Genomic DNA, 27,920 nt, shown 5'->3' with positions numbered 1-27,920 from the left:
TTAGGCAGTATTCCATAGATGTTGCATAATTTTGCTTTGGGAGAAAAATATAAGCTGCATATTAAAAACGAAGGACTAAGGGCCTAGATAGCGGTACACCTGGCTGAATGCTTATGTTACAATGTACAAGGACCCGGGTTCAAGCTCCTAGTTCCCACCTGCAGGGGGAAAGTTTCAGGGCTGCAGGAATCTTTCCATCCCTCCTCTCCCCCTCCCCTCTCAATTTCTCTATGTCTCTAATATTTATTACAAATAAATAAAATATTAAGAAAAAATAAATGGCTAAATAAATTAAAACAAAGTCACACCACCTGGCAAGCTGGTATATGTGTCCATGTTAAGAAAGACCCTAACAAAAGGACCATGTTAAGAAAGACCCTAACAAAAGGACTTTTCAAAGTGAACACAATTACCAAATAATGTGATGATAACATTAACTATGCATTGTCCTTTTGAACCCTAAGACAGCAGGAACCTCACATCTCCACTATAGAGCATATATTTCTCCCAGTCCTGGAACCTTAGGATAGGGCCCACTTTCCCGCATGCCTCTCCCAATCCATATCAAATAATATTGCATCAGCCAATCGCAACCTAATCAATGCAACGATTGCCACCTCAACATGCTTTAGCTCAGACTGTATCCAGAGACTTCAGGTGTGGAATGACAACCCTTCAGCTTCATTACTCGGGTGAGACCTTTCCTTTCATAGCATTCTCTAATCCCATCCCAGGTGGATCACTTTCTAACAAAGTCCCAAAACCTAGATATACACCAGGTTTTGTGAGAGCATATTTTCACACGTATCCATAAACTACTGCAAAATATATACCTGAAAGCAGAAGTACACTAGAGTTTGTAGTGCGTACCCCCCACCCCCCAACACTTCCTCTCCACTATTCCAACCTTTGGGTCCATGATTGCTTAACAATTTGTTTGGCTTTGTATGTTATCTCTCTTTTCAGCCACCAGGTTCCAGATGCCATCAGGATGACAGCCAGGCTTCCCTGTACTGAAGACCCCTCCAATGTGTCCTGGAGCTCCGCTTCCCCAGAGACCCACCCTACTAGGGAAAGAGAGAGGCAGACTGGGAGTATGGACCGACCAGTCAACGTCCATGTTCAGTGGGGAAGCAATTACAGAAGCCAGACCTTCTACCTTCTGCAATCCACAATGACCGTGGGTCCATGCTCCCAGAGGGATAGAGAATGGGAAAGCTATCAGGGGAGGGGATGGGATATGGAGATTGGGTGGTGGGAATTGTGTGGAGTTGTACCCCTCCTACCCTATGGTTTTGTTAATTTATCCTTTCTTAAATAAAAAATAAATTAAAAGAAAAGAAATACTGTGTGATGTGTCCACACAAAGCTTAACAGTTTAAATTTAGATCTAGTAACCAGCAGTTAATGCCCTGGAATAATTGACTTGCCAGCAATTTGTCTATGGGATATTTGGGTTTATTCAAGCTGTGAATACCCCTTTGTCCTCTACTGGTGAATCACAATTATGATTTCAGTTGTTTGTAATGATATATGTTCCAGATAAATCTGTGTGTTCTATTTCCTCTCTTTCCATCCTGTACATGGATGTATGCACACCCTGAGTTATGAACCACTGAACAGAGAAAGGAGTGATTCACTAAACTTTCTAAAGTTGGTCAGATTTTGACATGTCAACACACGTGTGTGTGTGTGTGTGTGTGTGTGTGTGTGTGTTTTGTAGTTAGCTAAGGACTAAACAGTCTGTAAAATTATTTGACTCCTGAATAGCTTTGATTCTAATTAAAGCAGACTTTCAAACATATCTGATCAAGCCACCTTCAACACAGAAGTAGGATACATATACAAATTTGACTCAGAGCTTCCTTGTTGCAAAAGGGCAAGACACTATGACTCATGATACATACTATCTATATAAGAGTTAAACAATTTTCTTGGGAGAAACACAAATATTGTTATTAACCCTTTAAAATATTTGATTTTTTTCACTAAAGCATACATTTACTTACAATAGGAAATTCACAATCCAATAAGAAATTATATATAAAAGAAGAAATTATATGGGAGTCAGGCGGTAGCGCAGTGGGTTAAGCGCACGTGGCACCAAGCGCAAAGACCAGCATAAGGATCCCGGTTCGAGCCCCTGGCTCCCCACCTGCAGGGTAGTCGCTTCACAGGTGGTAAAGCAGGTCTGCAGGTGTCTCTTTCTCTCCCTCTCTCTGTCTTCCCCTCCTCTCTCCATTTCTCTCTGTCCTATCCAACAACGACGACATCAATAACAACAATAATAACTACAACAAGGGCACCAAAATGGAATATTTTTAAAAGTTTATAAAATATTTTTTAAAGAAATTATACACATGTAATTGCTATGTTATAAATCATTATCTGTCCAATAAAGATATTTTAAAATGAAAAAAAAAAAACTGAGTGCACACATTGCCATGATCAAGAACCTGAGTTCAAGCCCCCAGTCTCTACTTGCAAGGAGGAAATTTTATGAAAGGTGAAGCAGTGTTGCAGGTATCTCTCTCTGTCTCTCTCAATCTCTATCCCCCTTCCCTCTCAATTTCTCTCTGCACCACAAAATATTTTTTTTAAAAAAAGCTTATTTATTTTTAAAAATATGTATGCCAGCCAATCTGTAAAAACAGTTTCAACTTAAGAGTTGAATCTTAGCATTCTTTTTTTTTTTGGAGTCATGAGGTTATAGGGATAACTGTGTTTAGAATCTTTCCTAATAGACATAATTATGATAACATAACATCTTGTGGTGGGTGGTGGTACATCCAACCAAGTGCATATTACCATGCACAAGGACCTGAGTTCAAGCCCCTGGTCCCCACCTGCATTAATGGTGAAGCAGTGTCTCCCTTCCTGTCCCTCTTTGTCTCCCCTTTTATCTCTCAATTCCTCTCTGTCCTATCTAATAAAAGAAGGAAAGGAAGAAAGAAAGAAAGAAAGAAAGAAAGAAAGAAAGAAAGAAAGAAAGAAAGAAAGAAGAGGAAAAGACCAATGGGAGTGGTGGATTCCTTTTGCAGGCACTAAGCCCCAGCAATAATTATGGTGGCAATTAAAAAAAAAATCTCTGCATCTTATTACATATATCTGCCATGTATTTGGGGTGGTAGAGACAGAGTGACCGGAGGCAAGAGCTTTGATTTATTCTCTGTAGAAATAATTGTAGGGGAAGTTAAACCTTACTTATGCATTATGACAGTACTATCTATGTTTATTTTGACAGAAGATTTATCTGTCTTGGACAAAATAATTTTCAGAAAAATTAAATTACGATCTTATTTTCCATTCCACCCCCCCTCCAAAAGAGATAGATAGATAGATAGAGAGAGAGAGAGAGAAGAATAGATAGAAAGGCTTCTCAAGGCAGACTGGATGAATCGACCAGTCAAGGCCCATGTAGAGCGGGGAAGTAATTACAGAAGCCAGACCTTCCACCTTCAGCAACCCACAACGACCCTGGGTCCATACTCCCAGAGAGATAGAGAATGGGAAAGCTATCAGGGGAGGGGATGGGATATGGAGATCGGGTTGTGGGAATTGTGTGGAGCTGTACCCCTCTTATCCTACGGTTTTGTTAATGTCTCCTTTCTTAAATAAATTAAAAAAAATGAAGTAAATAAATAATGACTCTCCTAAAAAAAAAAAAAAGGCTTCTTAAGATCCTCAAAGATGAACTTACTACTCAGGAAGATTTCTTGTCTTTTAGAACTCTCAATTTTCACCTGTTTCTTTGTGAGGTCTAGCAATCACACTGTCCTAAACAAAATATATAAACATTAAAGAAAAAGAAGCATCACTGATGATACTGTGATGCCAGCCTGACTTCCCTGGACAGAGAACCCCACCAAAGTGTCCTGGAACCCCACTTCCCCAAAGCTCCGCCCCACTAGGAAAAGAGAGAATCAGGCTGGGAGTGTGTATTGATCTGTCAACGCCCATGTTCAGCTGGGAAGCAATTACAGAAGCCAGACCTTCCACCTTCTGCAACCCACAACCACCCTGGGTCCATGCTCCCAGAGGGATAAAGAATAGGAAAGCTATCAAGGGAGGCGATGGGATATGGAGATCTGGTGGTGGGAATTGTGTGGAATTGTACCCCTCTTATCCTATGGTCTTGTCAATATTTCCATTTTATAAATTAATATTAAAAAGAGCATCATCATATCATGAAACTATCATTAATTCAAGCAGGTATGATAAAGGTGCTGTGGTTGTGTAAAGTTCTCATTTGTCAGGGATGCAGAATCAAACAGTTACAAGTGAAATGTCTGGGATTCCTTTGAAATACTGTCCTGCAATGTGTGTGTCACACACACACTGGATGGTCAGAGGAAAGAGGGTTGTTCATTAATTGTTACCTGTGAAACAGGATGATGGACACACGGTCATTCTATCATTTTTACTATTTTTGTGTGTTCTGAAGATCCATATGACAGGCAATGAAATAAACAAAATACATCAACCAACTAGAACAACTACGATTTGTTTTTAAGCCTGACTTGAAAGCTTACAAGCTCTCTTAAACTGCAACACAAAAGATCCGAGAGAACAAAGCAAAATACTTTTCTGCAAGTTTATGAAGCGTGAGGGTTAAATGAAAAAAAAAAAGTTGAAGCGTGAGGGTTAAATGAAAAAAAAAGTATCTTAATTGAGAAGAAAATCAGTTTAAAGTGAACAGTCAGCTATCTTTAAGGAATGCTGCAATGTCTATTTCGGTAGTGATAAGATACCTCAAACTCTGCATTTCAACTTGTGTGTGTGTGTGTGTATATATATATATATATATATATATATATATATATATATATATACAAAAAATATATATACAAATATATATATATTTGTATATATGTATACATATATAAAGTAAAATATAGGCCACATATTAAGAACAAGTGTCTAATGGTCCAGATAGTGGAACCCCTGGGTGAACGCAGCAGTCGCTGCGAGGGAGGCAGGGACAAGTGTCTTGTGTCCTGACCGCCACAGTCCCAGGGGGCGGCGACGAGAATGCAGCAGGAGACTGGGGCGACTGGAGACCTGGGTACAAATTGGGGGACAAGCCAGGGTTCTAGCTTTGTGCTTCCAGGAGGGGTTCTTTCCCAGCCTCTGTAGTTCTGGCGGCAAAGACGACAGTACCTACCTTGCTGGAAAGTTTAACTATGGGCACGCGTGTCGGGCACACGCAGCCCGTTAAATGTGGGAGCTGTGGGGTGTGACAAGGGCCTCGCGTTTTGGGGGTTCCCCGGCAGAGCTGCACTTGCCGCCTGCAGAGCTTAGGAATGTCCACGCTTTCCGGGGCGCCACCTCCTGTAGCTGGGGCTCAGGGGGAGCAGAGGCTGTGAGCTGTGCGTCCGGTCCGCAGTAACCTCCAGCGAAGGGATCCATCCGGTTGCTGCTGGGGTCTTCTTGCCAGGGGTGAGAGAGAGGCAGCTGCATGCGCAGGCGCCCTGGCCAGACCCTCTGGAGAGAGCATGTGCACTGCCCACCCCCTTTCTGATTTTAATCGGAGTAAGGAATGGTTCACTTTATCAGAAAAGGTGAACTGTTTAATCCTAGGCACGAAGGCACTTGCAAGATTCACACAGTTCTTTTTTTTTTTTTTTTCTTTTTTAACACTCAAGACGATTGAAAGGAAAATGTTATATTTTAGGCTTCTGAGTGTAGAGATTAAACTGATAATTAACTAGTTTCCATGTGGAATCAAGGCACAAAGAGAGAACACTCACTGTACTCCTAAATGAGATATTAAGGCATGTGTGACAGGCTAGCAGTGCCCTGAAGGGACTCACAGTGGAGAGCTAGCTTTCAGTGAGTGGGCTTCCCCTGCTTATACATTAGAGCAGTGGACGTGCTTCCTAAACATCATCATCCACTTTGGACAAAGGAAAAAAAAAAGTCATTTTATTCTACATTCTTTTAAACATATTTAAATAAGACCATGCTAAAGAGATGCCAGAGAAAACACAAAAAAAGGCTAGAACACTTTGCTCACTCTAACCTAAATATCCTTCTCCCTCTTTTTTTTTAATGCTTTTAAATTTATTTTAGGTAGAGACAGAGTAAAACTGAGAGGGAAAAGGGAGACAGAGACCTGCAGCACTGCTTCACCACTCATGAAGCTTACTCCCTGTAGGTGGGGACCAGGGGCTTGAACTGGGGTCTCTGTGCATTGTAAAATGTGTGTTCAACAGGTGCTTTTGTTGCTGTTGTTCATTTTTATATACTCAATCCTTTGCTGAGGTGGAACCATGACTTCTCCCCTACCCTTCAGATAAGTGGTACAGAGAATGGAACCTGAACCACCTGCATAGCAAGGCAGGAGCCTTACCTGCTGAGCTATCTTACCAGTTCCTACTCAATCTGAGGACACATTCCACAAGGCCTTAGAGAAAGAAATGAAGTAGGCCTTAAAGACTCTATGTTCTAGTCCCAGTATGTTTAAGTGTGATGATTTGAGTGAACTATTTGGACTCATTAAGCCCATATGATTACCAAAATGCACCACTACTCAAGTTCTTTTGAAGAGATAACACACACAAATTAACAGCATATAGCTCCAGCATTCAAAATTAAACAGAAATAGGGCCTGGTTTCAGATATTACACTTCCAAATGAGGGAGCAGAGACTGAGATATTAGATGACTGTCTTTTAAGCTAATGGGTCCTGCAATTTTCTGATTCAAACTCATAGGAGCTAAGCCAGGCTGCTTACCAGTTCTATAAACCACGCTTGCCCAATATTTAAATGACTGCTACAAATCACTCATACTTACATAGTCTCAATTACATATCTTTATTAACAAAGATAAATAAAATACAAAATAGAAACCTACTTTCAGACTTTTATGTTGAACCATCTTACTATTAAGGTTGGAATATGAAAAACAAATGGTTGGTGCTCTTAATATAGGTAAGAATTGGCTCTATTTATATATTGTTTCAATTTCATACTAGTTGGATTCAAGACACCATATTGATAGTAACTGCCAATCTGACCCAGTTACTTTTCAACCAGCACTATTTCCAAAGTGCTTATTTTATACAGTATCATAGTCTTAAGTAGCTTAGAAGGCCAGAGGGCTGTTAAAAGTCAATGTGTTCTTGTCAGGAACTGTTAACAGGTTAGTTTCATTGACCCCCATTGTTTATGTAGTACTAACTTCACAATATTCTTAGGAGAGACTGCATGAGACTCAATTATTAATAGCCATGCAAGCTTTTAAAGAAAAACTTCTTTGAAGAAATCTTCAATTTCAGGTTTCGCTTTATGCACATTTTATAAAGTGACACCTGCTGGCTAAAGCAAGTTTTGTCTGGCAACCTGGAAAGCATCCTCCTTACCATGTGGGAGCACCCAGGTTCAAACCCCAGTGCCACAGAGGAGACCATAGCAGCAGGGAAAGCTCCAGGGATGGTGCAATGCTTTGGTAGCTTTCCCTCTTTGTCGTCTCTTTTAAAAGGAGCAAAATGAAAAAAAAAAAAAAAAGTCTGCCCAGGAACAGTGGAATGGTACTTGCAGTGCTAAAAACATATACTTTTTTTTTTTTTTGGTGCAAATGAAGAGTCTATAGTTAAAAACTTAATTTAATATTCATGACCTATTATATATAGAAGCAACCTCAATTAAAAAAGCATACAACATCACAGACTGACTGCTGTCTGAAAGCTCATATTCAGAATAGTAAGACCTTGTACTAATTGGTCGATACTGGTTAGTTTTGGGTGTAAAGTACAATGAAATATTTGAAAAAAATTAAGATTTTATAATCAAGTGAAGAACAGATTAGTACACAGATGTAAATGGAGGATACAAGTAATTCTATGCTCTACAGACTTCCTTTCAGTGATCCAAAGTCCAGGATAGGAATTTTTTTTTTTTTTTAATCTTCAGACTACCTCTGAAGGGAAATTAATAAATGATTATCTAGTGTTATTTTAAATTTATTTTAAGAATTTATTAATGAGAAAGATGAAAGGAGAGAGAAAGAACTAGATATCACTCTGGTACATGTGCTGCTGGGGATTGAACTCGGGACCTCATGGTTGAGAATCCAAAGCTTTTATCCATTGTGCTACCTCCCAGACCACATCAAGTAACTCTTAATTTAGCTGCTACTAGTAAAAATAATGAAGGCCTTGTTTTGAGAAAGAGTAGCTAATCTGCCTTAATTTAATGACAAAGAGTTGTAAAAATTGAGAGAATAATTTGAGATTTCAGAATTGTCAAGCAGGGCTGGCAGCTCATCTGGAAGGTTGTCTGCTTACCTATGCATGTGGCCCAGGTTCAAGTCTGGCCCCCACAGCACTGGGAGAAGGCTTTGATGCTATTTCCCTTTCTTCCTTTGTCTCTGCCTCTGTCTCTATTTGAAAAAGTGTACCCAGAGTGGTGGCAAAGTTCCAGTGACCAAAAAAAAAAAAAAAAAAAGTCAAGTAGAGATATTCTTGGTAAGTATAGAGCCAAGGTCTTTACTCATATCAGTAATATAAAACTGGAAAATTAAATTTTATCTAGACTTACTGTGCCACTTCTGTTTTTCTTTGTTATGGAGAAGAAATCAATTTACTATCAAACTTCTGGAAGTTTTATTAATGTCAGACTGTGTAAGGGTAGACCTGGATGATTTTTCTACCTATAATCTTGAGCAAAAAGTTGAGAAGAGAGTTCTATTAATCATGTGTCTTCTGAGACCACAGGCATCAGCAGTAATTACTGTCCAAGGAAGGAGGCCATGGGGTCATCTGGTCTCTGACGTTTCATTCTATAAGCCTCCATTTCCTCCTCTGTGGGTTCCCGAGTCTCATAGATGCTATTATAGGGCCTCTTCCGCTCATCAATCTGCATGATCTCCTTGACATGAAGAAGGCGTGCTTCCTCTGCATTCAGTGCCTGTAGTAAGAAGGAAACATATGAGTCCCACTGTTGTGTAACAGATCTCTTTTGCCCAAGGGGCAAAGCTGCAACAGACTATCCTGCATAGGAACTGTTACATGAAAAGCCTTAACTGCCTGAAAAAGCTTGGGAGTTAGCCCTCCCATTGTCAAGTACAATCAATCAATCAATCAATCAATCACTTTTTGGCTCATGACACTGTCAAAGTTACATTTATTTAGTAAAAAAACTTGAGTTAAGATTCATTTTACTGACAGCAGCCCCAAAACTGATGTTTCAGGTAGAAGCCACAATCTGACTTTTCCCAAGGACTTGCTGGGACTTATAAATTAGAGCTATAAGGCAAATCTTTCTCTCAATAACTAAAATAATAGTTTTGCAAAGTACATTCCTTTTGTGAATTGTAATAGTTAACAAATATTCTAAGAAGCAGGTAGTATACCAAGAGATATGAAAATTCCTTTCATTCCAGACTTACTGGGAAAAAAATCATTCTGATTTAGGGCTCATTTTCTTTTCTTTCTTTCTTTTGATGTGGTACTAGAACCTCACATGCTAGAGACCTAACCTCTAAGCACTGCCCTGCTCCCCTACTTTTCTCATTCTGTATTTTAGAGAGAGTGAGAGGCAAGTGCCTTCCACATGTGGTACCTGGGTTTGAGCCTAAGTCCTTATGCTCTGGCCATCACTTGGCCTCTTATTCTCCCATTTTTAAAGGGCAATTTGGATTAGGACAAGACAATTTCCTAAGCTCCCTTCAAGCAAAGAATACTGTTGCCCATTTTACTATGTATTTAGTTTTCACAAAGTACCTTTTTCAACTTTTCATGTTTCTTTTCTTCATCATCACTATCTGAGCTGCTTTTCCGATGCTTCTTCTTTTTCTTCTTTTTCTTTTCTTTTAGTTTTTCCTGATGCATCTGACAGAGAAGATTGAAATGTAATGGTATTAAAAAAAAAAACAAACTTTGACTGCCAGCTTATTGAGGGACCACTGAGCCTCCACCTGTTCCAACTTTTACTCTATGTATTTAGAGTGAGAGAGAGAAGTTGAGATACCCAAGACATGTGCTGTGCTATGCTAAGTCATCTAGCATGAGTTTTAAAGTCCTCCCTCCAGAATTTAAAACAATTCACAATAGAGGATTATCTATATACACTTACCTCCATAAGAGTTTGAGGTTTCTTCACAGATTCTTCTCCAGTTACTTCATCTATAACACATTCCTCTGAATTCTGTGAGGAAAGAGATGTAACTTGACATTAGTGTTACAGTTACCAATACTTTGAGAAGTTAAAATTTGAAACATGAGAAATGTTTTTTTTTGCCTCCAGGGTTATCGATAGGGCTCAGTGCCTGCACTCTGAATGCACTGTTCCTGTTGGCCATCTTTTTTTCTGTTGTTGCTGCTGTTGTTGGATAGGACAGAGAGAAACTGAGAGAGGAGGGGAAGACAGAGATGGGAAGAGAAATACAGATGCATGCAGACCTGCTTCACCTCTGGTGAAGCGACATCCCCCTGTGGGGGTGGGTGCAGATCTGGGGGCTTGAAACAGGATCCTTGCACCAGTTCTGTGCTTAGCACTATGTACACTTAACCTGGGCCAGGTGTGCCTGGCCCCCTGAGAAATGTTTTTTAAAGGCTTTATTTTAAAAAATATTTTATTATTTTTAATGAAAGATACAGAAGCAGAGACCAGAGCATGCTTAGCTCTGGCTTACGGTGTTGCTGGAGATTGAACCTGGGACCTCAGAGCCTCAGGCATGCAAGTCTTTTGTATAACCATTATGCTGTCTCCCAAGCCCAGACATATATTTTTTAAAATTTATTTATTGGACAGAGACAGAGAAACTGAGAGGGAGGAGAGGGAGAGAAACACCTGCAGACCTGCTTCGTCGCTTGAGAAGCTCCTTTCTTTTTGGAGACTAGGGTTTGAATCCAGGTCCTTGTGCAGAGGGCTATGTTTCCTAATGACTTTTACTTAAGAGCACTGATTGTTTTACAGATTAAAGGACAGTTACTTACAGCAATCTCCTTCCCAGCTTCTCCAGTACAGTAAGAATACTTGAAAAAAGAGTGACAGCATTTGTATCCCCACCGGCCTTCTTTCCAGTAAGATCCCCATATATGCTGCAGAGAGAGAGAGAGAGTGTGCAGGTAATTTAAAAGAGATTATTGTATAAACTGTTAGCATTACAAAATAGTATAGTCTTTTTAAGAGAAAATTGGGGAGGAAAATTATGATATTCCAGGGCTAGATATCTGGGAGAGAGTGATCCAATGTTAAGTGTGAAAAACAAAAATTACCGTTAAAATCACCTACATTCTAGTCTCAGAGACCACAAAAATTTTTAATTGAAATTTTTAAAATAAAGACTTCTTTTGAAAAATTAAGGATGGGGGGGGGGCAGGTGGTAATAAATCTGGTTAAGTGCACATATTATAGTGTGCTAGGACCCAGATTCAAGCCCCTCATGTCCACATTTGGGAGTGGGGGAGATGCTTCATGAGTGATGAAGCAGGGCTATAGGTGTCTCTCTCTCTCCCTCTCAATTTCTGTCTCTATCCAATAATAAATAAAAATATTTTAAAAAAATCTTAGAAAATCTTTAGAAAAACAAAAAAGGACTGGGACATGCTAGGTCCATATTCCATTTGGCAATAACTGAGTGCTGCAGACCAGGGAGTAGCGCTGTTAGACAAGGTCTGTGTCCTCTGATTTGTACAGTTTGCCTGGCTCAATGTACTATGGCTTGTTTCCTACAGGTCACTAATCTTTTGACTCCTGACTTCAACAATTGCAATTTGGGTATCTGAAGAGCACAGCAAGTGACATTATATGACTTATGATGTGATGCAATAGGAAACATACTGCATCACTTTTTATAAATTTATTTATTACAGATAGAAAATAGAAGAGAAAGAACTAAAACATCTGGCACGTGACCTTAGGGATCACACTAGTGACCTCATGTCTCCAAGTCCCATGTCCCAGTCACTGTGCCACCTCCTTGGTCATCATACCACAACATTTATGAAGTATACTGCTTCACATATGAAAAGTTCTTATCAATTTTTTAAAATTTACATCCAATTAAGCCTTTAGGTATGAATTCCTATTGATAGCAAGTATAGGGGATAGAGGAGTCAGTTTGCTATCACAGAAGTCAACTTGGAATGAGACAGCCTATAGGAAAACTGACTTGAAGTTAAGGAGTCACTGTCAAAAAAAAAAAAAAAGAAAGAAAGATACACTCATAAAAAAAACCTAACAAACAAAATAAACTTTGCTTTGTCTTACTCCAAAAAAAGTTCAAATACCCCCCCCCCCCAATTTAAAGACATCTGGGGATATATTCTGGAAAATGTGGTTGAATACTAGCGATTAAGGGATATTAAGGATGTAATTAATGTCAATTCTCTTTGTGATAATGTAGAAAAATAGGTTTAATTTTAGGAGACATAAGAAACAGTACCCATGGCTGAAATGTCACAGTATCTGTAATTTTTGAAATTTTCAGTCAAAAATCTGTAACTAAGAATGTGTGTATATCTTTTTTTTTGTAAATTTTTAAATATTTATTTATTTATTCTCTTTTGTTGCCCTTGTTGTTTTATTGTTGTTGTCATTGTTGGATAGGACAGAGAGAAATGGAGAGAGGAGGGGAAGACAGAGAGGGGGAGAGAAAGACAGACACCTGCAGACCTGCTTCACCACCTGTGAAGCGACTCCCCTGCAGGTGGGGAGCTGGGGGCTCGAACCGGGATCCTAATGCCAGTCCTTGCACTTTGCGCCACGTGCGTTTAACCCGCTGTGCTACCACCCGACTCCCGTGTGTATATCTTATACATACACATCAGCAGACATATATATACACATACCTAAATGAAGTTTATTTGTAGTCAAATGTAAAATTTCTTTGAACCTAAATAGTGTGTTACATAGGTTAATACAAAACTATCCAATTTTTTAATGTTTAGAAGAATTTTATAAAACAAATTTAATACATTATTAAGTACAACAATAACAATAATAATAATTTGCTTTAAAAAAAATGCAGCCTAGAGCAAAACACTAAAAGGGACGCAACATGGTTCTAGTTTAACACTTACTGTGTGGTTGTGAATCTTGACATCCTCCTCATACTTAGAGCAGGCGACAGCCCGCTCCTGTCCTTTGATGACTGTCCCATGTCTTGAATACTCCACATAGTCTTCAGTCTGAGCTAAAAGCAACTCAGCTGGAGGGGCATCCAAATGCTCTTGGCCACCATACTAAGAGAACATTAGACGTAATTAAGACATTAGACATTAAGCATATTTTAAGTAACTAACTTCATTCAAATCTCTATCACAAGACTGAAAAAGACTAGTTTTGTTACATAAAACAGTGCAAAAAATTCATCAAGTTTTGATAAGCAAATAAAAGATGCCTCAATTGCTATTCATCTATTGAGTATAGTAAATTATAAAATGCCCACATATTCCTCCTCTTCTTGTATGCAAGAACATTTGCTATGTCACTGTGCTGATTTTTCCTACCAAAGACTTATCACCTTGGCCATGTTACATGTTTCAATCTATAAGAAACTATGATGCAAGGCCTTATTAATAAGCACCTCCACACTGAGCCATGTTTCTCATTATCTCTAATATCCTAAAAACACCACGTAAGAAGCTGGGTGAGTGTCTCACAGCAGAGGAGGAACATTAATGTGGCAAAGAGATGAGTTACTCCAGACAAGGCTCCTTCAGCACAGGACAGGTCTGCTAATTGTCAGATGCCACAGTGAGGTCATCCTAGATTTTCCAGTCTTTTTAAAAAGTAAATTTCAATTAATTGACTAATGTAGTTATTGTCACCAGGATTATTGCTAGGGCTCAGAGCCTGAATAGCGATTCTACCGCTCCAGAAGACTATTTTCTTCCCTTTTATTTGATAGGATAGAGACAAACTGAGAAGGGAGAAGAGATAGAGACATTTGTAGTACTGCTCATGACTTGTGAAACTTCCCCCTGAAGATGGGGAACAGGGGCTTGAACCCAGGTCCTTGCACATGGTAATGTGTGCACTAAACCGGGTGAGTCACTGCCAGTCCCTAGATAAACTCAGACCAAGAGAAATAGCTGACATAAACAATTGTGAGAAATAACAGATGTATATTATAAGCTACTAAAATAGTTTTGAAGTGGCTTGTTTTGCAGCAGCTATAAAGACACTGTAAGCTAACTGATTTAAGTCAATGAAAGGAAAGGACTATTCCTGGTAGACAAAAGGGACTCTGCATTTGTATCCTGAGTATATATCATTTGTATTCTAAGTATATATCAAAAAGTATATACCAATTATTATTATTATTAAATATTTTATTTATTTTATTTTTGAGAGAGATGCAGAGAGACAGAGAGAGAAATACCAGAGCACTGCTCAGCTCTGGCTTATGGTGGTGTGGGGGATTGAACCTGGGACTTTGGAGCCTCAGGCATGAGAGTCTGTTTGCATAACCATTATGCTATCTCCCCCACCCAAGTATATACCAATTATTAACTGGTAATTTCTCTTTAAGAGTATCCTTCAGCATTCTGGACAAAATTACCTTTTCCAGGATGCTTTCTTTCTGCTGCTCTTTAAAGTCTTCTTTTTTGACTTTGAAGGATTTGTACAGCAGTTCTAGTTTTGTAGGGTCAGCTTGCAGATGGACTTCAGATCCCTTGTCATAGGCTTCCCAAGCAAACACTAGAGTAATTAAAAACATCTTAATGAGTGTCAGCTACATTTATTGTAAACTTCTTGAAAACAAGTTTTAAAAATGCCTCATCAGTGAGTTGACACACAATACCTTGACAAAGAACAGATACTTACACTGTGTCTGAGCCATTGAAATGGTGTCACCTGTGTATCTGACGAAGTTATCACCTGCATAGCTCACTCTGTAAAATACAATTGAAAAAAAAAAAAACTTTCAGATTGATTATTTATTTACTTATTTTTTTAAGATAGCAAAAGCAAGGTACAGTGAAGGAGACCATAGCACAGAAACTTCCTTCAATGTAGTGGGGCCTGGGCTTGAACCTGGGTCATGTACATGACAAAGTTAACACTAAGTGAGCTATTTCGCCAGCTCTAAAGTTACTTCTTTGCTGAAAAAATCCAGTAGGTGATTTTGCTTTTTTCTTAGATTCATCTTTAAGCTGTTTTGGCATCACTGGGGCTTCACAGCCCCAGCCAAACAGAGGAGGGGGGAAAATGGGCAGAGGAGAGACATCATAGCACTGAAGTTCCCTCCTGTGGCATAGTATTCCTGTAGTTTCTGGGGCTTGACTTAGGCCGAGTGCATGGCAAGGCAAGTGCCCTATGAGGTGAATGATTTTGCTGGCTGCTTTATGATAAAAAAATTCCCCTCCCCCATCACAAAGTCTATACATTTAACTTGGTACTTACTCATCTGGATTCTTTCCTGCATTGGCATAGGGATTCTCTCGCATTGCTCTAGTTTTAGGATCATAGTAAGCAGAATTTGGATCTAAATTCCGCAAGTACTAGAAGAGAAACATGTTTTAAGACTGAATTAATGTCTACTTCCATCCAAAAAGAAAAAAAAATTGATAATTTCAGTTAGTAGGAGGAACTGTTACAACAGACTTTTTTTTTTACAAGATTAAGATACAGATCAAAAGGATAAAAAGTTAAGTCATAATTTTGGATATCTGACTATATTACCACATACTGCCCAGATGTTTGATAGGTAGGTACAAATTAAGGGAAGACAAAAGACGTTCAAATATCTTTATTCTGTTGGCAGTGCTTACTTTTGCAATATCTTCTCGAATCCTGAGATTCCGGACTGTAATTCGTCTTTTAGAGTCAAAGTTCTGCCCAGGCATGTCAATATCATCAGCATATTTATCTTCATCCTCATCTTCACTGTTGTGATCTTTTTCCTAAAGAGAGTGAATGGGGGGAGGGAATGTAAAAAGAAAAGTATCTGGTTGTTTTCTTTTAACCAGATGTTTATACCCACTTTTTTTTTTTTTTTTTTTTTTTTACTTTTTAAAAACTTAGGTAATGCTTTATAAAACTGTTTATGTTCTAGGGGTATTTCACACGCCTTAAAATATATGTTACCATAGCCCACTCATTACTAAGTGTTCAAACTTCCACCACAGATTTTTGGACACTCTTCCTCCTTGGTAACACTGGCTCTGCAATCATAGCTTAAGGGTGTTTTTTACTTTGTCAATTCCCTTGTTCCTTTTTTTTTAAGATCTCAAATACCTCCTGATTTATAGCACTTTGCATGATCCCTTTCAATTTCATCCATGTTGTAGCAAAAAAGGCAAGATTTATTTCTTTTTCCTTTCCATGTGAGTAGTATTTCATTATGTATATAGATCACAACTGTCTTATCCACTCATCTGTCATTTGACACTTGGGTTGTTACCAAATCTTGGTTATTGTGAGTGGCACTGCAATGAACATAGGTATACATGTATCTTTCTGGATAAGGGTTTTTGCATTCTTTGAATATATTCTATGGAGTAGAAATGATGAATCGAATGCTTGATCTCTATTTTTAACTCTTTGAGAAATCAAAATTATTTATGATAGAGGCTGGGCCAATACAGTCTCACCAGTAATGTCTAAGGATTAATTATTCTTTATTCTTGCCAGTATTTATTGTTTGAGGCCTTTTTCATGTGGTCATTTTCACTGAAGCGAGGTGGCATTTCTCGGGTAAAAAGTGAAGATGAGCATTTTTTTTTTTTAATGTGCCTGCCTGCCATCTTGATGTCTTTCTTGGTAAGGTGTGGGTTCAGTTCTCCCTTTTTTGATGGAATTTTTTTGTTGTGTTCTTTAAAGTTGTTATTAATATCATTATTACTAATATGGATAATATACCACTATACTATGGACATTTATTTCATTAACATTTGTAATGTAATATGTAGCATAATAGCAATGATATACTGACAGCTAATATTACTAATACTAAATGTTATGTTACCCTCATAGGGTAGAAACTTATTACCGTTTGAGAGTTTGGTTCCTCTTCTCCCCATTGGTGTTTTGGAGAATTCTTCACCAAAGAAAAAAATGAAAAAGAGTTTATTCTACTGAATCAAGTGCATATTTAATACTTTAAAAACATGTTAATACAAGTAAAACCTGACTGAAAAATACACACAGATATATATTAACATTTAAGATGAGATATTAATTTTTTTCTTTACAATTTTCTAATTTTTCATCTATGTGTTGCTTTGAAAAACCAGAAATGCTTAAAATATTAAAAAATTAAGAATCCCTATGCGTTACAAATAAAGACATTTATATTGTTAAGTAAATAGCTGAATATCTATAGTGTATAGTGAATATATAAATGGGTAAAATTTATCAGCTTACTGGGAGATATATAAAGGCTACATTTCTAAGAAATAAGACGATCTTAGAACAAGAGAAACAGACCATTTTCCTTTTTTCCAGAGCTAATAGTAATTTATAATAATCACACCAGCTACCAACTACCAAGTATTTACTATAGAAATGTTTACTATGCTAAGCCTCCAGAGGCATTAACATTGTTACTTTTACTTTAGAGAAATAGAACTTTTTTGTCTTAAAGAGGCAAATTATTGGTTTATTGCACTAAAGTAAAGGACTCTGGGGCAGGGGGGAATGTTCCGGTCCTGGAACATGATGGTGGGGGAGGACCTTGGTAAGTGGTTAGTGTTATTTGGAAAAGTGAGAAATGTTACATATGTACCAACTACTGTGTTTTACTATTGACTGTAAACCATTAATCTACCCTAATAAAGAAAAAAAGTAGAGGCATCTTTAAAATTTTCTAGGACCACCTAGTCATTTAGAGGAAGAGTTGTATTTTAGCAACTGTTAACTTCTGCTGTGAAGCTGCCTTCAGGCTAGGGGACTGACTCTTAGTGACATCTTTCTATATGCCTACTTAATTCTGCTTAGTGTGCAACTTATATTGTTAACAATCCCTTTTAAAAATTTACACTACAGGGAGTCGGGTGGTAGCGCAGCAGGTTAAGCGTAGGTGGCACAAAGCGCAAGGACCGACATAAGGATCTCAGTTTAAGCCCCAAGCTCCCCACCTGCAGGGGAGTCGTTTCACAAGCGGTGAAGCAGGTATGCAGGTGTCTATCTTTCTCTCCCCCTCTGACTTCCCCTCCTCTCTCCATTTTTCTCTGTCCTATCCAACAATGACAACAATAATAACTACAACAAGGCAACAAAAGGGAATAAATAAATAGATATTTTTAAAAAGAAACATTAAAAAATTTACACTATAAAACTCTGAATAAATTTTTCTTATTATTCATTTCCCCCCCCCTGCTGTAGGGCTCTGTGCATGTGTGGTGCCATGAATGTGATTAAGCAGCATCTCCCTCCAGGCTGATATATGTTTTTTCATTCTTTAATTTTTTGGAGGGATGAGGAGTAGGCACCGAGGGATAGAAAGAGAGAGAGACATTACAGCAGATGGTGCTCCCATGTGGTTGGTGCTGGAGCTCAAAATCAGGTAAAACGCATGCTCTACTGGGTTTGCTAGCTCCCAGTTCCATATCAATTCTAAAAGATTTACTTATTTATTATGAGAGAGAATGAGAGGCCAGAGACAGCTCTGCTGACATATTGGGGTCTCAGGCATTGAAGTCCATCCATCTACCACTGTGTCATCTCCCCTAGTCCAAATAACTGGGAGCTCCTGTATATAGGGGAAGCTATATGAGTGGTAGAGTGGTGTTACGGAATCTCTCTTTCTCTCTGTCTCTCACCTTTAATTAAAGGGAAGGAACTCATACCATCCCCTTCTCCCATCCTCTATTTACAAAAAAAAAAAAAAAAAAAAAGTCTAGGAGTGATACTGTATAGACACTAAGACCCAGCAAAAAAGTTGGTGACAAAATGACAAAAAAATAAAAAATTAAAAGAAATAAAGAAAAACTGGCTGCATTACTCTGAGTGTGTGATATATATGTGTGTTTAACCCAACTATAGAATTATCAAATTTCATGACCAAAAATGCAGGAAATACTAAAAAAAAAAAAAGTGAAAAAAAATTTAAAATCTATGTTAAATGAGAACTGCTGCTGTCTTTTTCCTGTTTGATTTTTCAATGACACATGAGAAAATATTTTAGGTGTTATCTAGTGTTATGCTTTGATAAAATCATTTTATGAACTATACACAATTCTGTTATGTAGTTGTAGCAATGCATAAGTAGGAAATTTACCAATTTCCTATCCCTGAAATTTCAAGGTTTGTTGTTGTTATAAAAGCACCATAATTAAAACATCGGTGCAAAATGATTTTTCTGAAGTCTTCAGGATAGATAAGTCTACCTATTCAATGACAGAAACGTATATAAATACTTAATAGTAATATTCTTTCAAAAAGAACTGTATCGGGAGTCCAGAGGTAGAGCAGTGGGTTAAACGCACATGGCACAAAACGCAACGACTGGCATAAGGATCCCAGTTCCAGCCTCTGGCTCCCCACCTGCAGGAGAGTCACTTCACAAGCGGTGAAGCAGGTCTGTAGGTGTCTTTCTCTCCCCTCTCTCTTCCCCTCCTTTCTCCATTTCTCTCTGCCCTATCCAACAACAACGACATCAATAACAACACCAATAAAACAACAAGGGCAACAAACGGGAATACATAAATAAACTGTATCTATCTATATTCTCATGGATCACATAGTTTTAGGGGCTGGGAAAATAGCATAATGGTTATGCAAAAAAGATTTTCATGGAAGATGCACCAAAGGCCCCAGAATCAATCACAAGGATAATAAACCACAACTGAACATTGCTTTGATTAAAAAAAAAAAGGGGGGGGAAGGGAAGGAAATGACCAGTTTTTGTCTTTCCCCTCAAATAAACTCTTCTAAATGTCTTCTCTAATTGGAGAGATACTTACCAAATTTTGGTTTTTAAGTCTCAATTTGTTTACCAAGAGTCTTGTTATTCCCCCCCCCCCCCCCCCCCATGATCATTTTTATTACTTACAGCCTGTTCCACTAATTTTCCTGAGGCTAATTCTTCCTGGAGTTTCTGGGCTTTCAGTGTTCTTTTTGCCTAACAGAAAATCAAACATCTGAAAATTAGTTACAACATACAAATGAACATTTAATTTTTATATAATCAAAATAAGTGTATCATTTTCAGAAAGTCACTGAACAGAGTTTTTTTTTTAAATTACTTGTTGCTCTAGATTTGTTTTCTAAAGAACTCCCATTCAAACCAGGCATTTATATAAACTGAGATAAGAACACATCAGTGGCAAAATTCAAAGCAATTCCTTTCTAAAAGGGGCAGTTGGTTCCAGATGACTGATATCTGTCAGACAGACCCAGGATTAATACACATTCCACTGTTCATGAAAAGATGAAACTCAAAGTTTTCTACGAAATCCTATTAATTTTAAATGATAAACTAATTTAAAACAATATGAAATGTGAACAGTTAAGAAGTGAGAGCTGGCAAAAGGGTAACAGAAAAATAGTAATGCTGATTTACTGTCGAATATAAAACATTACTTTCCCAATAAAGAAATTAAAAAAAAAATAGTAATGGTGTATTAGAACAAAATTTACTTTTCTGCAGAGTTATCTTATTTTCCTTCTACAGTCCACAAATGCTACGTGAAACAACTACAAAATAGCCTGGTGGGCAATATACTGAGTTCATATGCTCAAAAGCTCAAAGCTTGACTCATTCTTCCATTTGCTCCTGTAAGCTAAATAAGGGATAAAGGACAATATAAGAATCAAATAAAAAATATGCTGCCAAGTAGGGCTAGCACACTATTCTCACCATTCCATTAAGTTTACTACTACCAAAAAACCAAACCAAACCAAACCAAACACCACAACCTCTCTTTTCAATTCCAAGGTCACTTTATTGGGAAAAAGTGTTGATTTGCAGGATTTTTGTTGTCACAAGGATATTATCCCTACATTCCTCAAACTGTTACCATTTTTATAATGTTTAAAAAACAAAACAAGACAAAAAAAATCAAAGTATAATATAAATTCACTTATAAATTCAAAAAGCAAAATATAAATTCATTGGTTGGAAAAAGCAGGAGATTTTACTCACTAGATCTACTTTTGCATATTCTTCTACAATTTTCATGTGTTCCTCTGGATTATAGCCATTCCACCGATCCCTTTTCCCATCATAATCAAACGTCAACTGAGGCTGGACATGTTCATCTGGAGCTATATTAGTACCAGTAAATTTTGCACCAACTCGCCTAGGTCTCTGAAAAATAGAAAAAGATGATGATTTTTTAAAAAGTATCTGTTTCTTTGAGGAAAACACAACCTTTACAGAGTAAGCATGAACAACTCATGGAACTCTATGGCTCGTTCCATTATAGAACAGTTGCTTCCTAGTGGAAAAGTCTGATGGTACTAATTTCATTCAAGTGAGTTTTTATTTAACTTGTACCGAATTTGGGTAATTTAAGAAAAAAGAGAATTAAGATCTCCCATTTTGGAAAGTTAACAAATTTCTCAAATTTGAACTTACTTCAAAGCAGTCTTTCTTTTTGTGTGTCATGGCCCCACAATTTTCACATGCTCCTTTGCGGTACTTAGTAGTTATGGAATTCTATAAACAGGTACAAAGAAAAATAAAAAATTTTATCTGAATATGTGACAAATAATTTATAAAAGCTGGAAATAGTACAACATATCTTAATAGAAGACATAAGGAAGATAATGACAGAATAAAGTAGTAATGTAAATAAGAGGAAATTATATTAAATTAATAAATCCTGGTTCTTAGGAAGTAGCAACTTATCTAGTCAGTTGGAAAGTCTAAAATTGGGGGCAATTTTGTATCCCACAAAAAAGGAACAGTCAGTCTAGGGTTTCTCACAGGTGCACTCAGCTCATCCTCTAGAGAGCAATTACAGGGGTTGGGCTTTAAGTAGTAAAGTGTATGATTTACATGTGTGAGGTCCTGAGTTCAATCTCTTGACTTCACATAAAATGGAACAGCAATTTTCTGGTACCTGCCTCATTCTCTCAAGAGAAAAGAAAGAAAGAAAAAAAAAGACAGAACAGATAATTCCAATGTAATTTAAAGAGACACAATAATTAAATGCAAGTTACAAGCCTGTAATGAATGTTAAAGACAGGGCAGTACTTGAACAAAGAATAAAATTGTTACATGGACAATAAACATGGAATCAATGTTTAGTTTCTTTCTTTTCATTTTGTTGAGCAGGGGTTGGCACATATACAAATTCACGACTCCCAGGCTGACTTTCCATTCAGGTAGAGAGAATGGGAGATATTACAACACTGGTAGTATGGTGATCCCATGAGCTTCTGTGGTTTGGGCCCTCAATGAAGCACACACAGGCACACAATCCCAGAAGCTATCTTTCTAATGCTAGTACTATGCATACTTCTAAAATAAATTAGTAACTTTGGTTATTGCTGTATTATCCAGTGAAATGATTTATCTGTTTTCAAGAAAACCAGTTAACTGCATACTTTATGAGAAAGCTTAAGGATTTTAGCAATGTAAAAGTAATATTGGAAGGTGGCCACAGTAATGCTCTGCTTCTCTCCTCTCTCATTAAGAAAAAGAAAATTATAAGAGAAAACAAAGAGTTGGTATGCACTGCAAAAGGTGATATAATTCTTTCTTTCTTCCTTTCTTTTCTCTTTCCAGGGCTCTGCTCAACTCTGGCTTGTGGTGGTGTAAGGGACTGAACACAGGGCTTTGGAACCTCAGGCATGACAGATTCTTTGTGTAGCCATTATGCTATCTATCCCTACCCTATTTCTATAATAATTCATTAAAGATTTTTATATAACTTCCTAAAGCAAAACCTCCATCTCCAAAGTCATATCCAGGCTGTCCACATACCTCTTTCACACCCCTCTTGTACCATTCTCCAGAGGAGCTATATTGTCTTTGCTTTTCTGGTTGTGGTCTTTGGTGCTTTAAAGTAGGTCTTTTTGATGGATCAATATACCATGGTACTGAAGAAATATACTGAGGAATGTGGGGGTTGATGTCTCTGTAGAAAGATTTTAAAAGTAAAGATTAAAGTTAGAAAATAATTGACAGTACCACAGTCAATTATACATCATAAAAGAGGGGGAAGAGATTTATACTTGGTATGTCTATAGGATGAAAAAAAAAGTAATTTATATTAAATCAAAGTAACAACAATGGTATACCTGTGGAAAGGAGCACTACAGAAAAATAAAGATGTTAGTGAAAAAAAAAAAAAAACCATCTACCACAGCAAGAAATTTATAATATAAAGAAGCCTGGAAGGTGATACAATAAAGTGTTAGACCTCCTAGCATGAGGTCCTGAGTTCAAGGGTTCTCGTTCCACCTCTCTTTCTCATTAACAAATACATCTTAAAATGTTAAATGTTAATTGGGTTAACTTTGAAAAGTCCTTTTGTTAGGGTTTGCTGTACAGTACCCAGTATCTTGTATATAGCTGTGCTATTGGAAGCTTCTAATCTACTTGGTCTAGGCTTTTGAGAGAGTCCTCATATCAAATACACAGCCTATATATTAAAAAGATTCAGTTTGTCTTTTGAGAAACTTTGAGACATACAATTGATTTGGTGATGATAATATTAACTATCGATTGTCTTTTTGAACCCTAAGACAGCAGGAACCTCACATCTTTACTATAGAGCCCCTACTTCCCCCAGTCCTGGAACCCTTGGATAGGGCCCACTTTCCTGTATGCCTCTCCCAATCCGAACCAAATAATATTGCATCCGCCGATCACAACCTAACCAAAGCAACGATTGCCACCTCAATATGCTTCACCTCAGACTGTGTCCAGAGACTTCACGTGTGGAATGACAACCCTTCAGCTTCATTACTCGGGTGAGACCTTTCCTTTTATAGTACACTCTAATTTCATCTCAGGTAGTTCACTTTCTAACAAAGTCCCAAAACCTAGATATACACCAGTTTCTGTGAGAGAGAGCTTATGTGCACACGTATCCATAAACTACTGCAAAATATATACCTGAAAGCAGAAGTACACTAGAGTTTGCAGTGAGTACCTCCCTAACACTTCCTCTCCACTATTCCAAGCTTGGGATCCATGATTGCTCAACAAATTGTTTGGCTTCATATGTTAACTCTCTTTCCAATCACCAGGTTCCAGATGCCACCTGGATGCTGGCCAGGCTTCCCTGGATTGAAGACCCCACCAATGTGTCCTGGAGCTCAGCTTCCCCAGAGACACACCTTACTAGGGAAAGAGAGAGGCAGACTGGGGGTATGGACCGACCAGTCAACGCCCATGTTCAGCGGGGAAGCAATTACAGAAGCCAGACCTTCTACCTTCTGCAACCCTCAACGACCCTGGGTCCATGCTCCCAGAGGGCTAGAGAATGGGAAAGCTACCATGGGAGAGGGGGGATTATGGGGATTGGGTGGTGGGAATTGTGTGGAGTTGTACCCCTTCTACCTTATGTTTTTGTTCACTAATCCTTTCTTAAATAAAAAATTAAAAAAAAAAAAAGTTAAATGTTATCAACAATGCCCAGAGTTGACTAAAACGATGGCACAGATACATACTTTAGTGATGTGGAAATATTAACCAAAAGAAAAATTAATAAATTGGTAAATAGTCACTTGTGTAGATGTGAGGTCCAAAAAGACCTCTTCTATTCAATATAAGTCCTGTTATACTATTTAGTTAGTAACATCACACATGTGAATTTTATTTATTTATTATTGGATAAAGAGACAAAGGGAAAGATAGAAATACCTGCAGCCCTGCATAACCACTCATGATGCTTTCCCCCAGTATGTGGGGACCTGAAGCTGAGCCCAGGTCCCCCCTGCACACTGTAATGTGTGTGCTTAACCAGATGTGCCACTGCCTGGCCCCCACATGTGACTTTTATTCAATTTAGAACAAAAACACGAATTATGTAAATGTTTATGTTAGCTATTAGTCAACTGAAAGGATGAGAACTTGATAAACTAGTCTGAGTGAATAAGTCATGCAAACAAAGCACTTACTTTCCTTCTTCATCAACTTCTGCAGGAGCATTCCCCAGTTTTCTCTGTTCTTCTAATTCCTTCTTCTTTCTCCAGTCCTCTCTGGTCATCTTCTTTGGCTCCTCTAAACTCATTTCTTTGGATCCTGCTGCTGGGGCAGCATTAACTGCATCTACAGCTGTTGCTGCCATGGTGATTAAGCCTTCCTAAATAGGAAGAAATATGTATTAACATAAACAAAACATCAGTCCATCAGTGACACTATCAAAAGCTCAACCTAACAATACCTATCCATCAATTTCCAAGGATTTAACAGCCAAAATATATCACTGTTGGTTCTAGAATTTATTTCTTTAGTTCTCTGAGCATCAGATACACACATTCTAATAACTTCACAACACCTCCACTTACTGGTCTCAAAGTGGCTGGTACTCAGTGCAAGATAAAGTGAGCTTAAAAAAGAAAGAAAAAAAAAAAGAAAAGATAAAGTGAGCTCTAGGGGGTACCAACTGGGTCCCCTGCCTACACTGTTTACTCTCTTACTGGAAGATATTTTAATCGTTTTACATAAATATTCTTGCTAATTCCCTTAGCTATTTCATCACTAAAGACTGCTATATTTATATTCACTCAAATATATTCACTGATAGTCTTAATTCCAATCTCAGGGTAAGTTATTACGTTTTCTTACTTATTGGTCGCCTCTAGTTTCTTCCAATCAATTCTTTGCCACTCCAAGTGTTCTTTCAAAAGATCAACGGGATGCATCCAAGAGAAATAACATGTCACTGCTAGATGTCAAGTTAAGTGTTCAGTAGCCATCTTAAAAAAAAAAAACAGGTAAAATTACCTTTACAATATTTTATTTAGCCCATTATATCCAACATATTAACACAGTTGCATATGTAGTCAATATGAAATGCTTCTAAAAATCTAATTAAAAAATTTTTAGGTAGTTACATTTAAAGCGATCAAGAGCTTCAAGCAGCTATTATACCAGACTGTGGCTCCTTAAAATTCTTACCCTGAAAAAACACTGGGGTTGGGTGGGTACATAGCATAATAGTTATGCAAAGAGATTCTCATGCCTGAGGCTCCAAAGTCCCCGGTTCGATCCCCCCGCACCACCATTAGCCAAAGCTAAGCAGTTCTCTGGTTAAAACAAAAACAAAAACACTGGAGAATTAGTCCCGGTTTTTCTAGGCAGAAAAATTCTGAGGCCTAGAAGGCGGCTTCCTTCTCAGTCGCCATTCGCTGACGTCCAGAACCAGCCCGCCCACCTCCCGTGAGGGATACATGCAAGAAATTCTCATACATTTCCAGACTGTCAGTGTTGCATACTGCCATACCCCGCCCCTTTAAAGCCTCAGAATAGTTTTTTGTTGTTGTTTTTTTACCTCGACTGCAACAAAGCTGACGTCCAATACCCCCAGCAAAACAGAAATCGATCGGGCAATGTTTACTTCCGGATTTCTGTCCTTTCCCGTCAGTCACTGCGAGACCTTCCGGGCGGCCGACACATGCGCATTAGCCATCCTTCGACTCAATTCTCGCGATATCTCAAAGCAACAACCTTCCCAGCGTCATCACAGTCGAGAGATTTGTTAAGTCTCTTGTTCTTATCGAGTCGCGGTATTCGGACGCAAAGAAAATTAGTATGGAGAACAGACGCCGCTTACGGTTCTGTAGAGCTTTATATAGTGAGTGTGAGATCAGGGGTAGATAGCAGAGTGGTTATGCGGAGAGACTAGCGTGAGGCTCCAAAGTCCCAGGTTCAGTCCCCGCACCACCATAAACCAGAGCTGAGCAGTGTTCTAGTAAAAAGGTGAAAAATCTGAATAGGAGCGAGGGAAATACCTTGTAGAGCACCGACCTTGCAGGCCTGAGGTTCCATTCTAGCCACATGCGCCAAAGGAGTGCTCTTGACGTCTTTCGGGGCTTTTAGACCATTTTCTCTCATATAATAAATAAAATAGGTCTTTAAATATTTACTCATAAGAGCACAAGAGAGGATCAGAGTATACAATGATCTGCGATTGAATTTGGGACCTCACATTTTAGAGTCCCACTCAACCCACTGCCCCACCTCCTGGGCGGCTTAAAGCTTTTTCTTTTATAGATTACCTTTCCCATCCCTATGCAAAGAGACTCTCATACCTGAGGCTTTCCAAGGTTCAAACCCCACACCACCAAAAACCAGAGCTGAGCAGAGGTCTGGGAAGGGCAGGAGAGATACCTTAATGGTTATGCAAAATATTTTCATTACTGAGGCTCTGGTTTCAATTCCCAGCACTATCATAAGCCAGAGATGAGCAGTGCTGTGCTATCTTTTCCCTCTGCAGTCTCATCAAAATAAATTAATAAAATACCTAGATTTTTTAAAGGTAATTATTTTTTTTTCCACTTTTATTTGTTAGGACAGAAATTGAGAAGTGGGAGATGGAGACACACACACACACACACACACACCTGCCGACCTGCTTCATTGCTTGTGAAGTGTCCTCACTGCTGGTGGGGAGCAGAGGCTCGAACCCTGGTCCTTGCACCCTGGGTGTGCCACTGCTTGGCCCCAGATAGTTAGGATTCTTAATAATAATACTAAATAACAAAGAACCTGTAGCCCAAAAAGGTGTTCTACTACATGATAGACTTTTAATGTTACTACCTATCAGAGACAGAAATGGGATGCATTGGATAGACCTTCCCTTGGTGCATCCCGTGAGTACCCATTCATTGGGGAAACTGACGATCCTTCCTAGCCGACTGAATCCACATGGATCCCAGTCACTTTCAAAACCATTAACTGGCTACGGAAGAAGGGCAAACGCTAGAAGAAGAAGAAGAAGAAGAAGAAGAAGAAGAAGAAGAAGAAGAATGGAGAAAAAGAAAGAGTAAATAGAGAAAAAAACACCTGAAACACTGCATCACCACTGCGAAAGCTTTCCCCCTGCAGCTTGGGACTGGAGCC

At 38.3% G+C, this 27,920-nt stretch overlaps 1 protein-coding gene across 2 annotated transcripts; it reads right to left on the bottom strand.

The window, feature by feature from the left end:
• Nucleotides 1–8,583: 8,583 nt before the first annotated feature.
• Nucleotides 8,584–26,462, bottom strand: SLU7 (SLU7 homolog, splicing factor). 2 transcript variants are annotated; one of them, XM_060197644.1, is made up of 18 exons: nt 26,350–26,416; nt 25,913–25,988; nt 25,644–25,774; nt 24,974–25,158; nt 22,830–22,983; nt 21,477–21,557; nt 21,042–21,206; nt 19,950–20,018; nt 16,947–16,994; nt 15,727–15,858; nt 15,359–15,456; nt 14,780–14,847; nt 14,514–14,653; nt 13,030–13,191; nt 10,942–11,046; nt 10,079–10,150; nt 9,727–9,834; nt 8,584–8,911 (listed from the first exon to the last, which is right to left on the bottom strand). In XM_060197644.1, the coding sequence occupies exons 4-18, from the start codon at nt 25,141–25,143 to the stop codon at nt 8,732–8,734; spliced, it is 1,752 nt and encodes a 583-aa protein (XP_060053627.1). In that variant the 5' UTR covers nt 25,144–25,158; nt 25,644–25,774; nt 25,913–25,988; nt 26,350–26,416; the 3' UTR covers nt 8,584–8,731. The 2 variants fall into 2 exon arrangements, with proteins under 2 accessions (XP_060053627.1, XP_007529631.1); XM_007529569.3 differs by lacking the exon at nt 25,913–25,988 and having other exon boundaries at nt 26,350–26,462.
• Nucleotides 26,463–27,920: the final 1,458 nt, after the last annotated feature.

The sequence above is a fragment of the Erinaceus europaeus genome, chromosome 9, assembly GCF_950295315.1.
Source record: "Erinaceus europaeus chromosome 9, mEriEur2.1, whole genome shotgun sequence".
NCBI lineage: Eukaryota > Metazoa > Chordata > Mammalia > Eulipotyphla > Erinaceidae > Erinaceus > Erinaceus europaeus.
The sequence above is the reverse complement of the archived record's forward strand: the minus strand, read 5'-3'. Positions and strand labels throughout refer to the sequence as shown.

Bases quoted from the DNA above. Each gene is read 5' to 3' on its own strand.
- SLU7 (XM_007529569.3), bottom strand. From the start codon at position 25,143: ATGGCAGCAACAGCTGTAGATGCAGTTAATGCTGCCCCAGCAGCAGGA. The intron at 15,457-15,726 runs GTAAGCACTGCC...TTTCTCTTCTAG, and splicing joins TTCGAGAAGATATTGCAAAA to TACTTGCGGAATTTAGATCC. The intron at 11,047-13,029 runs GTAAGTGTTAAA...CTCTCTCTGCAG, and splicing joins TCAAGATTCACAACCACACA to CATATATGGGGATCTTACTG.